Raw genomic sequence first — 12,620 nt, 5'->3', positions numbered from 1 at the left:
GTTAGATAATTATTGTGCATTAATAAATGCAAACCTCCTAACATGTAAACAAACATATAAATATGTGTGCTCTGTCTCTTAAATTAAACTCAGGGAGCTCCAGGGTCCCCTTTTTGAAGAAGAGACTAACTCATCCATTTGGATGGATGGCCTTGCTGCCCTCTGGACAGACGTACAACTGGTATTTTGAAAATGTGGATCACGTGACCAACATCACTTACAGAGGAAAATTCTACAGCTTTAAGGTAATCACGTCAAAGAACACGTGAGTAAAGTATGTTAAATTCGATATAGGGCTTCGCAAACACTGATGTTTGTCGCACGTTTCTTTGCATGCAGCGGGATCAGTACGTCATCGTCAACCACAACTTCACACAGAGTCCAGACAGTTTCCAGATCATCGACACGAGAAACGGCTCATTGACGCCACTGAGCTTCAGCAACAACAGGAACGGAGATTGGTACTTCAATAAAAGCTCCAACAACCTCTACTACATCGGTTAGACGCACCTTAATATGGATATATTGTACTATTTGATTTATCCTGTATTATTTTATTAAAGGAAAAGATCTTATGCATTTCCTATATATAATGTCACTATAATGTGTAAATACTACAATGTAAAAATGCCCAAAGTGTCTCGAGACACTCACTTTCTGATGATTCTCTACCCATGATGTCAAAGAGAGCAGATGTCATTAATGTGGTAATCTCAGGTGCGCAGCTCTAGATGTGCCCGAAATTCCTGATGTGCCCAGTTGATGAAATCACAAGAAAGCGGTCCATAAGTTGACAGAGGCGTTAGATAAAACGAGATTATACAAAGTGGATTTTCCTAACTCTCGCTCAGTCTTATATGTTAAAAAGCTTTTTCATTACGCTGCTAGAATAGGAGCAGAATGTTTTTAAAGAGAGAAAATTGCGTTTTTAATGAAATTGTTGCATTTGTTAAATAGGTTGTGCAGCATGCAGTATGTTTGCTGTGATAAAATATAAATAAGCGTTAAACTCAGGGAGGCCTGCTTTATCATCATCCTTCTTTTTATCAACTTTGCTGTTTTTGTACATCTTACCTTCATTGGGTGCATGCTACTCTTGCTTGAATAAAGCATTCAGTAACACTGTTCTGTTCTCTTTGCAGTGTCTGGGAAGACAAGCCAGCGCAGGCGGAGGTCCAGCGTTGACCGATCTATGATTGACGTTCAGACAAACTTTGCGGTCTTCCGCTGTTTCTACCCCAACTGCATCCCTCCAACACCACCGCCTCCAGCCACTCTCGCGCCATTACCTAGCCGCCGACCTGGTAACTTCATGTAAGTTGTTTATTATCTTTCTATCAGACGTTTTATGCATTTAACTTTTTCTGGTGTGGCCTTGGTCTATCATCAAAATGTCTGTTTTTCTGTAGCCGATGGTCCAATGCTTCTTTCTGGAAAGGCTCGGCAGAAAACAACTTCACCGAGCCAACAGAGGGTGCCGACGTGGTCATCCCATCAGGTAAGAAGCTTAAAACTAGGAGGTTTTTTTTACAACATTTGAACACAAAAAGATTTTTGTTTTTTTAGGAGCAAGTTTAAAAATTAATTGTCAAAAAAGTTAATTTCTGAAAATAAAACATCTATTATAAGTATATTGTGACTAAAAATGCCTCTTTATCCTTGCTAAACCACAGGGCAGTGGGTCGTTTTGGACACCGACACTCCTCTTCTCAACAAGCTCACAGTTATCGGAGTCCTTGAGATCCCCGACACCATGAACAGCTCATCTACCAGACAGGCTCGGTCTGTACCCGCGTACAACACTGTGGCTATAGATGCTGTCTACATCTCCATCCAGGTCAGTGTGATCAGTAATCTCTCCAAGATCCTCATCCAGAATATCACTTTAACATAAATTTATCAGCATTTATCTCCAGCATATATTTCATTATGACAGCAGCTCTGAGTGTGTATTTGCCTACTACATAACATGATAATGTGGAAGTCACAGGTACTGTTTGACTGAGCACGATGAGTTAGGTGATGTTAACATCTGTGACTCTTTCAGGGCGGCCGACTGATTGCGGGATGGAACGACGAGCCGTTCAGAGGTCAGCTGTACATCAAGCTGAGAGGGAACCACCGTACTCCGGACTGGCCTCTGCCAAACGGACCCAACCAGGGATCCAAAGTCTTGGGTAAGAAAACTGCTACCGACTCGTGTACTTGCCTAACCTTTTTTTCGACTGTAGTAAAAAAGTTTCCGTGTATGTACTGCAAAGATAGCTCCAACTGAAGAGACTGGTGACGTTTCTAAAAGCCTGTAAGTGCAACAAGACGAACCTTGCAGTTACATGATAAACATCACATAACTAAAAGCTAATATAACTGAAAAAGCTAAGGAAGCAATCGATGCACTGCTTTTACCACATGGCTTTAAATCTGTGTGACATTCTCAGTCCATCATTCCCAACAGTATTCAGATTTGTCTTGCATGAGCCATAAAGCAAATGTGCCCTTTTTACTGTCCATACTCCTGCTCAGATCCTTATTATTTGTGATGCATAATTCAAAAACCAGGCTAAAGTACAAAATGAACATTTTTTTGTTGTTGTTGTTGTTTCCTAAAATCTCAGAACTTTTAACTTAACCCTTCCATACCTGAATTTTGACAACCTCAATCAGGATTTTTTCTTAAATATTTTTATTTATCTTTAGGCATGACAAAAAGGTGTTTGAACTTCATTTTTTAAAACATGTACTTTTCAAAGAGTTTTTTACATGGCCAATTAGGTGGACAACATACGTTTAGACTTATGAATGGAGTATCGACTGACACATCAGTGTCCAATGTAGTGGTTTATGTGCAAGTATACCATCAACACTGACACAAATACAAGAAAACAGTCTTTGAATAGCTGTAGTGACCACTGTGCCTGAAAGGCTTAATATGCAGTATTCAAAATGCAAATTTATGTCTTTGTTCATTTTCTATGAATTTTAAATTTGATAATAATCAATAGTGACAGTTATTCTAATTTTATTTAAATGAATAATTCAATTTAACATAAAAAATTTATCATCTAAAACGGCAGAAATAATATATTTTCTTGTCCAACAGGCGTGTTCGGCACACTGGAGCTCTATGGACTTCCTCGCAATGTTTACCGCACCAAACTCGCCGCTACTGCTAACGCTGGATCCAACACACTGACCCTGTCGCAGTCGGTCGACTGGCAGGTCTGTATAGTTTCCTCTAGAATGTGTTATTCCATTTTTTTATACTACGTACTGCATTCACGTGTTGGGTGTTGAAAGCTGATTGTATAACATCCAACTACAGTCCTGAATTTTTATTCCTTGAGCAACAAAATAAATTTATTCTCCTTCTACCAGATTGTCGAGTACCTTTACTCTAATTACTTCTCATTGGAAGTGTTCACTTTTTGACACGCCTGCTTCAGGTTGGAGACGAGGTTGTAATCTCCACCAGCAGCTACACCACATGGGAGACGGAAAAACGTCAGATCACTGCCGTGTCAGCGGATGGCTTCGTCCTGACCCTGAACCAGCCTTTGACCCACACTCATATTGGTGAGTCGTAGCTCAGGACTTGGAGTTATTGTTCTGGTGTTTCTTTTACATCAGCTGAAAGGATTTGTTCGGTCTGGTTATATGAGTCTCAATAAAAAGCCTTTATGTGTATGTGTTGAAGCTGTAAGAATTTAACTTTAAGGTGTATTAATGAGGGGAAAAAAACATTATAAGCAAACCTGTAATATAGATCCGCTGGCTGCCTTCTTACTATTAAGGAACCACCTCAGTTATTAACTGATGTTTCCAAAGCAACACGCCATCAAACACTGAAATGTCTGCGTCATCTTCTGTCCACAGGTGGGACTGACTCTGTGTCAGGTACGACTTTCTCCTACACTCTGGCAGCTGATGTTGGTCTCCTGACCAGAAACATCAAGATCATCGGTCAGGATTATCCAACTATGATGCAAGACTCGTTTGGAGCCAGGCTGCTCGTCGGCACCTACTCCTGGGAGGGAATCAACTATAAAGGTAAAAAAAAAGACATCGCCCTGAAGACGTGGATGCTGTGGTGGAGAAGGGGTTGAAACAGCAGTCAGTGATGGAGTGTAGTAGTGACACTGACAGAGGGAGGGAGGGGAAATGTTTCAGTATAAATAGACTGAATGGATATCAGTCGTGAGGATGACTCTCAGACTTTCTGTCATCATAATTTGCAATTTTGTTCTGAAGGCAAAGCTCAGATCAGGAACGTGGAGTTCTACCACTCTGGCCAGGAAGGCTGGACTGACTACAGCGACCCACGCTACTCTGTGGCCTTCCTCAATCTGGGAGAGGTGCAGCCCACACGCACGCACACACAGCATCTTTCCCAGCAACTGCCTGATCATAGAGGAGGATTAACAACTGCAAATATGATTTTTTATATCTTGTAGCAGAAGTTTATTTAAACAAAACTGCTGCTTTTGTTGTTTAATGAGAAGAAAGTGTCTGTTAAATCTGTTGGGGGTTTTTTTTCTGTGGTGAAAGGTGACAGAAAAAGAGTCATACATTCAGGGCTGCGCTTTCCACGACGGCTTCTCTCCGGCAGTCGGCGTTTTTGGAACAGACGGCCTTAATGTTGATGATAACATCATCCACCACACTGTCGGAGAAGGTAAACACTGTGCTGTCCGTGGCTCTGTTTTTGTATCTCATGAAGGCAAAATGGTTATAAATTTGATTTCAATTTCTCTTCTTCTGTGTTTCTTTTTGTGTTTTCAGGCATCAGAATTTGGGGAAATAAGGTGAAACTGAGGAGGAACTTGGTGATGATGACACTGTGGCCTGGATCGTACCAAGGCAGAGAGGAGCCTTTCAACTTTGACTGGAATGCTGCCATTGAGGTTTGTTTTCTAGGAATATCCAAGGAATAGGAATATATATCAACCACTTAAACGTAAGTAATGTTTGTTTATAATAATCATCTGGTCTCTTCTTTTTTTTTTTTTTTAAACATATTTCAGGTTAGCGAGGGGACAAACATCGTGCTGCAGCACAACATTGTGGCGGGTTATGAGAGAGTGGCGTATCGCATTGATGGCGAACCATGCCCAGGTGACATAGATGACTTTAATCAACAGTGACAGGCTTTATGTCCGGTGCTGGTGCAAATTTCTTCCTCTTTCAGAACAGTAAATTACAGAACTTCTTCTTGTGCAGGTTATATAAATGATAATGAGGCTTGGATTCATAACGAGGCTCACGGCGGTCTGTTCGGGGTCTATCTGAACAATGACGGTTTGCCTGGTTGCGCCCACATCCAGGGTTTCTTTGTCTGGAGGAGCTTTGACTACGGCATCTACTTCCAGGTATTAAAAACCAAGTCTCTGCTTCCTACACTTGAATAATCAGCCAGGTTCACCCAAAACAGGGCAAATAACCTGAGGGTAACAAAAGGAAAGAAAAAATCTGGGCATTTAATGAGAAGAAAAACAGGAAAAACAGGCTATGTTGGATCATGCACGTACATTTGGTCATATTTTACTGCATCAAATAGCTTTTTGCCATAATTTTCACAACGTTCCAGTTGCCTTTCCAGAAAGCAGCTTTAGCATTAGAAGTATAAGCTGACAAAAGCCTGTTTGAGGAATTTGTTCAAGCAATATGTAACAAACTTAATATGTGTTTGCTTTAAAAGGGTCCATGCTTTGTCTGAAAATAAAGATATAGTAGATACAATGATACCCTTTCCTCTTCCTCTCCCTGTCACAGACCATCATGAATGTCATGGTTTCCAACGTGACCCTGGTGGACAACGGCATGGGAATCATGCCTATGATCTATGGTCCCCCTTCTCTCTCCCATGAATTTGCCAATAAAACAGTGCTAATTCAGGTGAGATGCTTTATTTTGATTAACTGATTGTTGTTCTTCTGTGGGAGCTTTGTCTTTGCCAAAGGATTTAACTCAAATCCCTGTTCCCCCAGAATTCATTAATTGTTGGCAGCAGCCCGAGCTTCAACTGCTCAGACACTTTGCCAAACATCGACTTTAATTTGGCCACCACTTCAGGCCATCGGGCTCCCAGACCTATCCAAGGTAGAGTTAAACTGAAACTCTTAGATACAGATTTTGTCAATTTAAGAATAAAAAAGTAAAACCTGAACCACGTATACATGCAAATGCTAATAAACCTCTTTAACTGATGTTTCTGTTTTCATTGTGTACAGGTGGCAGATCTGGAATCTGCTGGCCAAATTTCCAGTCTGCCCACAACAGTGCACCAGCTAAGGCTCATCATGTAAACATGAACTACAACTCTATTAAAGGGCTGATGACAGTCAAAGGTTGGTTCAGCCTCTGCGATTTGGACTCAAACTGACTTTTTGAAATGATGCTTGGGAGCTTTTTCCCAGTAAACATGCTTCTAACTCCTGATTGCACTGGCTTTCTTTGTAGACACAACATTTGTCAACTTCAGAAATGTCTGCTCTTCTGAGGCAAACGTCATGTTCATCACAAACCCACTGAATGAAGACCTGCAGCACCCTGTGCAGATTTCAGGCATTCAGATGATCAACAGCACAGACGAGGCCAAAGTGTTTATCCACAGACCTGATTTGGGGTAGGTCACTCCATGCTAACAGATGTCCGGTGCTAAGGCTTTGATTAGAAATCTGTTTATAACAGAAACATAAATAAATAAAAGGCAATAACTTGTAAAAATGTGTTTTTCACATGGTGAAGACATGACATGTTTTGTAAGTCAGCTGGCAAAAATGAACCTTTTATTCAACAAAGTAATCTTCACAAACTGACACCGCTTGTATGGTTTTGAAAGTGTAGAAGTGAAGTGCTAATGTTAAACAAAACTACAATCACATGACTGGGACATCACCACCAATAACCTCCACTCTTTGACATAATGATGCAGATTTTACGCAACAAAATGCATGAAAAGCTTTGACCTTTGAAGCTGGGTATTTGTTGATGTATTTTATGGAAAATGTGATCAAGTAAAATCTAATGTTTTTGTGCCCCAGTAAAGTAAACCCTGCTGACTGTGTGGACATGGACTGTGACGCGAAGAAGAAGAGCTTGTTGAATGACTTGGATGGGTCGTTCCTAGGGGCAGTGGGCGCCGTGGTGCCGCAATCCGAGTATGAGTGGGGAGGAGATCCCAGGAGGGGGCTGGGCGACTATCGCATCCCCAAAGTTATGCTGACAGCCCTCAATGGCAGCCGAATCCCGGTGAACCAGATTGCTCCAAACAAAGGTAACTAGAGCTTGGTGGAAGAGATACAATAGTGTGTCTGGTAAATGTTTATTATTTCCGTTGATTTACAATCATCAGGCTCTATTTCTTTAAGTTCAAGCTACTGAACTCAGTTTAAAATGATATCTTATCAGTTAATGAATACATTTTTCCAGCCAGATACCTTAGTGTCTGATATTTCCTGTCTTATTTCTTACATTGGTTTATTGCTTAATGGGTAAATTTAGTGTTCTGTGGTGGTCATGAGTTTTACTGGAAAGTGTTATATATCTAGTTAAAAATCTGTGCGTAGGTGTGATCAGGAGAACATGCACCTACATGAGTTCCTGGCAGAGCTACAAGTGCTTCGGCCTGAACTACAGGATGTTGGTGATTGAAAGTCTCGACGCTGACGCGGAGACCAGACGTCTGTCCCCCGTCGCTGTGGTTGGAGACGGCTACGTGGATCTGATCAACGGTAGGATAAGGAAACGTTTTCCATCGTATGCTTAAGATCTTGGGTGTTGACGGTCTGTTTAAAAACAGCAGAATGAGTTTAAAACTCTGTTTTGTGTGTTTGTGTCCAGGTCCTCAGGATCACGGTTGGTGTTCTGGCTACACCTGCCAGAGGAGACTTTCCCTCTTCCACAGTATCGTAGCCACTGGTCACTCCTTTGACGTCTACTTCACGAGCGTCAGCCCGCAAAAGCTTCGCCTCATGATGCTCAACTCTAATCCATCTGAGGTCAGGCCACATTTTCAAAAATGCTGTTCTGAATGTATTAATTGTTTTTAAGGAGTAAAACTTTTAAAAGGCACTCCTGAGATAAATCATTAAAAAAAATGCCCACAAATACAAACCAGATGTCTAAGTCTTCAGATCAATCTACATTCAGTAACTAAGTGTCTTTTTGTTGTTACATTTGTGCAGAGCATCGTGGTGTCAGTGTTTTATTCCAACCCTCAGCGTCTGGATGTGTATGTAAATAATCAACTGATCGCTCCCACTAATGCTGAGTGGAATGCTGATAACACTAACTACATCTTGAAGAAACCGATCCTTGCAGGTACTAATGGTTTACACAAAGATATCATGTGCCGACTAGCATCACGGCTGATCAAAAGGACTCAAATGCTGGACTCACAAAGCAACCTTTACTAAGCAGAAGGTAAAAGTCCAACAAATTCCAAAACATAAATTAACAGTGGAATCTAAAGGTATCAACAAAGGCAAACACAAAATGCAAGACACAGGAGAAAAATGATTACCAAAATAAAACAGAAAATTGTGTGACAGCGAAACACAGGACACAGATGTGGAGACTTCACAACATACAAGGAACACGGGGGAGGGAGGATGGAAGTAAATATAAGGTGCACACAAGCTAAAACTAGACTTGAAAAAGTAGCAATAACTAAAACTGAGAATATATTTGTTAAAAAAGCGACCAGGAAATACCTGCTTCATAAAAGAATAAAGAAAATAACTATAAAGACAGGAACCAAAATAAAAGTGAAAATGAAAACAATGAAACCCATCTGAGAACCCAAATATTAATGCAACAAACAACAACAACAACAAAAAAACAAACTATGATCCCAAACCCTGATCAAGGTTTGACTTGGTAACTAAAGTAACTAAATAGCTTGATTCTCTACAACAAAGAAGTAACGTGAGTATTCTAACATGTTTTCCCCAACAATGTCCAGCGGAGAGAAAAGTACATCAGGTTCATCAACCGACTCTAAGACGTCTTTCAGAATCTAGTGGACGCCAGCCATTTTTATAAAAGATGGCGGGCTAATGTCACGTAGCCCTTTGTTTGTTCTGTTAAATGTGTTTTTCCACCCTTTTATGCTTTAGATGAATACATATTTTTTTACCTTTTGTCTTAGTTTAAAGTATCTGCATTCTTAATTTCTCGTCTTGTGCAAATAATCACCACAAATATTAATCAAATCAACAGGAAATGTTACAAGGATCTGTGTTTGTCATGTATGAATTATATCTGAAGATGATGATCTAAGATTTTCTGTGTTTAATCACTCCAGGTCAGTACGTCCCCGAGCTAAATGCCACTGTGGGCACCAACTACTTTGACCAGGACTATAAGATGCTGAAGGTCGTGCTGAGAGGCTCTCAACCAGTGGAGATCCGTACTGCCCCGGTTCTCGTCATCGCCTTTGGGTTCCCCGCAATGACCGACGAGGAGTTCTATGGCAACAGCCTGGTCCAGAACCTCGCCGTGTTCCTCAAAATTCCTCCCAACATGATCCGCATCTCCAAGATCATCAGGGAGAACGGAGGCGCGCGTCGCAGGAAGAGATCCACGGGCCTGACGGTGGAGGTGGAGATCAAAAAGCCTCCTGTCCAGCAAACCACAAACAGCACCAATGGTTAGGAAGAAGGAAAAGTGCCACTTTATTGCTCATTAGGGTCTAATCTGTTCAGTTAATCATCATGTTTGCTGCCTGTGTCTTCTCAGATGACGAGGACTTTACACTGCTGAAGAACATCGCTGATGAACTGGGTCAGGCAGCAGTGACTGGAAACCTCAGTCAGTCCATCGGTTTTAACGTCTCCTCCATTGGCATGGTCCCACCTCCTCCTCCATCCTCTGACCCCAGCTGGAATGAGGTGAAGCAGAATAACATCTGCTCTGTAGACACTATAACAGCTGTTTTGATATTAAGATGATAAAAATACATTACGTGTGTGATGAAATGTCTCATATTTACATGGTGATTTCCTCCTTTTAACCTCAGGTGGCGACAGAGGAAGTAACGAGAGAGGAACCTACCGTGAATTACGTGTCCGGCGTGGACCGCCTGCTGCTGATCGAGGAGCCGATAGCCGGGGAGTTTGTGGGTCCTCTTTACCAGCAGCCCAGTCTGATGGCTGTGGATGCAGAGGTGAGGCAGCTCGAGATGTTTTACTGCACAGCCAGTGTTAAAGCTGATGTTTTGGGAAGGATGTGAGGTTGGTTTATCTAATTTTTGTATTATTAGATGATCTTTCATTTCAAACAGTTCATCCCCTTCTACCTTTTATTTAATTCATTCATTACTAACTCAGTGACCCAATCCATATAAACACTGCAAATTTCTCACACCTTGCCTGGATCAGGGTTGGATTATTTTATATTTAGGATCGTTTTAGTAGGACTGAGTATGACTCATCTGGTATTCTAGAAATGTACATTTCTCAAAGTTACCATGATTCTTTTGTTTTTCCTCAATCCAATATAAAATTTGTTGTCTAGACTTAGCTATCATTCACACAGAAGGCAGTTTCACTGTAAATGTGGAGTGGACTCGAATGAATAATTAGAGTAAAAATAAGGAACATTTTTGGGACATTTATGCGTGAAAATCAACAATTTTACCTGAGTGGATAATCTGGACTTTCTTAGATGGCAGGCATTATTTATAAATTTCACCAGACAGTGAGCACAACGGTCTATGCGAACGTCGATGTGCCTGCATGTTTTTATGACCACACTGCCTTGTTTGGGGGAAGTTTACGTCACGGTGCACTAGCTACCCCTGCACCCCAGGTGGCACATTTCCAGCAGACTTTGAATAAGTTGAATACGTATAACAGGAATGACCCTCTTAGCCATTGGGTCTCGAGCTGTTTGTGTCCACAATGGAATATAATCAAGGATTAAGTCTGTTTTCTATATTCGTCCATTGTGTGTGTGTGTGTCCATTCACACTGACCTTTGTTAATGTCTGCAGGGAAACTGCGTCTCCGTGGGAGTGACGACTCTCATGGTTACAGCCAGCCTGAAGGACTCTGATGGAAACAGCGTTGGTGGGCTTGAAGGAAACACAACCATCCTGTTCAGAACCTGCTGGGCCAACTTCAGCGACCTGTCCATTGTTAACAGCGGTGCGTTCACACATCCTCACCTGAACCTAAATAACGTTTGAAAACTGGCAGATTGAAAACAGCTGGTGCAGTTCATGCATGATAAAAAAATTTGCAAAACCAATATGTGCATAAAATAAATATCAAGCATTATTTATGAAAGCAGAAACTGATCCTATTAGGCGTATAAGTATCTGTTCTTCATCTGCAGGTGAGAACCTGACAATGGTCTTCACTTTGAAGGACTGGGGCACCACATCCAGAGCCTTCTCCATTAAGAACACTCCCACCACCCAGATCCCGACGACCAGCAGCAACATTACAGAGCCGACACCTACCACGACCACTGGTCAGGTCACCGACGACAGCATCTTCGGCTCTGGCACCACTGCTTCTGCTGGCGCTCTGTGCCTGGCTAGCGTTATCTACACCGTGGCCTGCTGCTCCGATGCTGTCCCCATAGGTTAGAAGAGCTCAGCCCGCTTTATGAAGGATAATGTAAAGTCACGTTAACATGAAGGACGAAAACTAACCTCTTGTTTAAAGTTTATTGTGAGTGGTATATTTTTCCATTGCTTATAGCCTTCAGATCAATATCCATTAGAACAAAAATCTTCTCAGGTAAAAGGGATTTATGAAGAATACAACAACAAATAATCATTTTTACTATTTCATGAGGTAAAAGTAAAGCTTTTCTTGAATGATTTTGTGCATTAGATGTTAATTTCTGTTAGTTTTTGGGTTCTTTCATTGTATTTTGTGTAAGATTTAATATGGGTGTGAGGTCCAAATAGATTACCTCTACTTTTAAAAAGTGCAGCAGTGAAATTGAAACTGCAAACAGCTGAAGGAAAACAAGAAATTTTGCAACAGTTTTCTGCATGTTAATGATTGTTTGAAACTACACTTTCTTTTCAATAAATTGTGTTTTTTATCTTTAAGTGAATCTTTACTGTGTCACTGTCTCTTGACTTGTTTTTTTCTCATGTTTTTGGGGCTTTAAAAAACAAAGCTCGTTGGTCTGCCCTGGCAGCAAAGTGGATAGAGGCTTTTCACTGTTAAAAGAATAAAATACCAAAACATAATATTAAAAGCCCAGACCGCAGCGCTGTAGGCAACATACTGAAACGGAGCTTATATCTACTCAAAGAGAATGTGATTGGAGGGGAAAGAAAGGTATATGGAGTCCAAATTTTCATGAACATTGGCTTTTGCCACGACTCTTTACGTGGAGCGTTACAAGCAGCACCTTTGGGAAATCAACAGATCCAAAAACAAATACAAAATCAAATCACTTGGAAATTGTTTTGGATTATTGATTATTCATTATTTTAACTGCTTCAGTAAACATAAAACCATAGTGAAGCCCAAGATTTAGCAGTGAGGTAATGGAGCTGAGATTTGGGCCATGGATACAATGTAAACAAATTATAAGGACAAAAGCGTTGGGCCACGCCTCTTGATCTTCGAATTCAGGTGTTTTCAGCCCCACGG

The 12,620-nt window shown here is 41.1% G+C and overlaps 1 protein-coding gene across 1 annotated transcript in view; it reads left to right on the top strand.

Moving 5' to 3' along the window:
* Window positions 1–12,072, top strand: part of pkhd1l1.1 (PKHD1 like 1, tandem duplicate 1) — a 43,916-nt gene extending 31,844 nt beyond the window's left edge. Inside the window, exons 51-77 of the mRNA XM_086279960.1 lie at window positions 94–245; window positions 340–499; window positions 1,143–1,314; window positions 1,410–1,498; window positions 1,674–1,837; window positions 2,048–2,177; window positions 3,101–3,219; window positions 3,444–3,573; window positions 3,874–4,047; window positions 4,249–4,352; window positions 4,546–4,672; window positions 4,780–4,901; window positions 5,022–5,112; window positions 5,218–5,366; window positions 5,770–5,892; window positions 5,985–6,096; window positions 6,228–6,344; window positions 6,457–6,622; window positions 7,041–7,273; window positions 7,566–7,730; window positions 7,840–7,997; window positions 8,184–8,319; window positions 9,305–9,649; window positions 9,739–9,890; window positions 10,019–10,165; window positions 10,994–11,147; window positions 11,338–12,072. Of these exons, the coding sequence (XP_086136086.1) occupies window positions 94–245; window positions 340–499; window positions 1,143–1,314; window positions 1,410–1,498; window positions 1,674–1,837; window positions 2,048–2,177; window positions 3,101–3,219; window positions 3,444–3,573; window positions 3,874–4,047; window positions 4,249–4,352; window positions 4,546–4,672; window positions 4,780–4,901; window positions 5,022–5,112; window positions 5,218–5,366; window positions 5,770–5,892; window positions 5,985–6,096; window positions 6,228–6,344; window positions 6,457–6,622; window positions 7,041–7,273; window positions 7,566–7,730; window positions 7,840–7,997; window positions 8,184–8,319; window positions 9,305–9,649; window positions 9,739–9,890; window positions 10,019–10,165; window positions 10,994–11,147; window positions 11,338–11,594 (4,148 nt within the window). The 3' untranslated portion in view covers window positions 11,595–12,072. The remainder of the gene's footprint in view (window positions 1–93; window positions 246–339; window positions 500–1,142; window positions 1,315–1,409; window positions 1,499–1,673; window positions 1,838–2,047; window positions 2,178–3,100; window positions 3,220–3,443; window positions 3,574–3,873; window positions 4,048–4,248; window positions 4,353–4,545; window positions 4,673–4,779; window positions 4,902–5,021; window positions 5,113–5,217; window positions 5,367–5,769; window positions 5,893–5,984; window positions 6,097–6,227; window positions 6,345–6,456; window positions 6,623–7,040; window positions 7,274–7,565; window positions 7,731–7,839; window positions 7,998–8,183; window positions 8,320–9,304; window positions 9,650–9,738; window positions 9,891–10,018; window positions 10,166–10,993; window positions 11,148–11,337) is intronic.
* Window positions 12,073–12,620: the final 548 nt, after the last annotated feature.

This window comes from Aulonocara sp. 'chitande type north' Nkhata Bay, linkage group LG22 (assembly GCF_057382095.1).
Source record: "Aulonocara sp. 'chitande type north' Nkhata Bay isolate Kocher_YH1m ecotype deep benthic linkage group LG22, A_spYH_male_GT1.1, whole genome shotgun sequence".
NCBI lineage: Eukaryota > Metazoa > Chordata > Actinopteri > Cichliformes > Cichlidae > Aulonocara > Aulonocara sp. 'chitande type north' Nkhata Bay.
The sequence above is the reverse complement of the archived record's forward strand: the minus strand, read 5'-3'. Positions and strand labels throughout refer to the sequence as shown.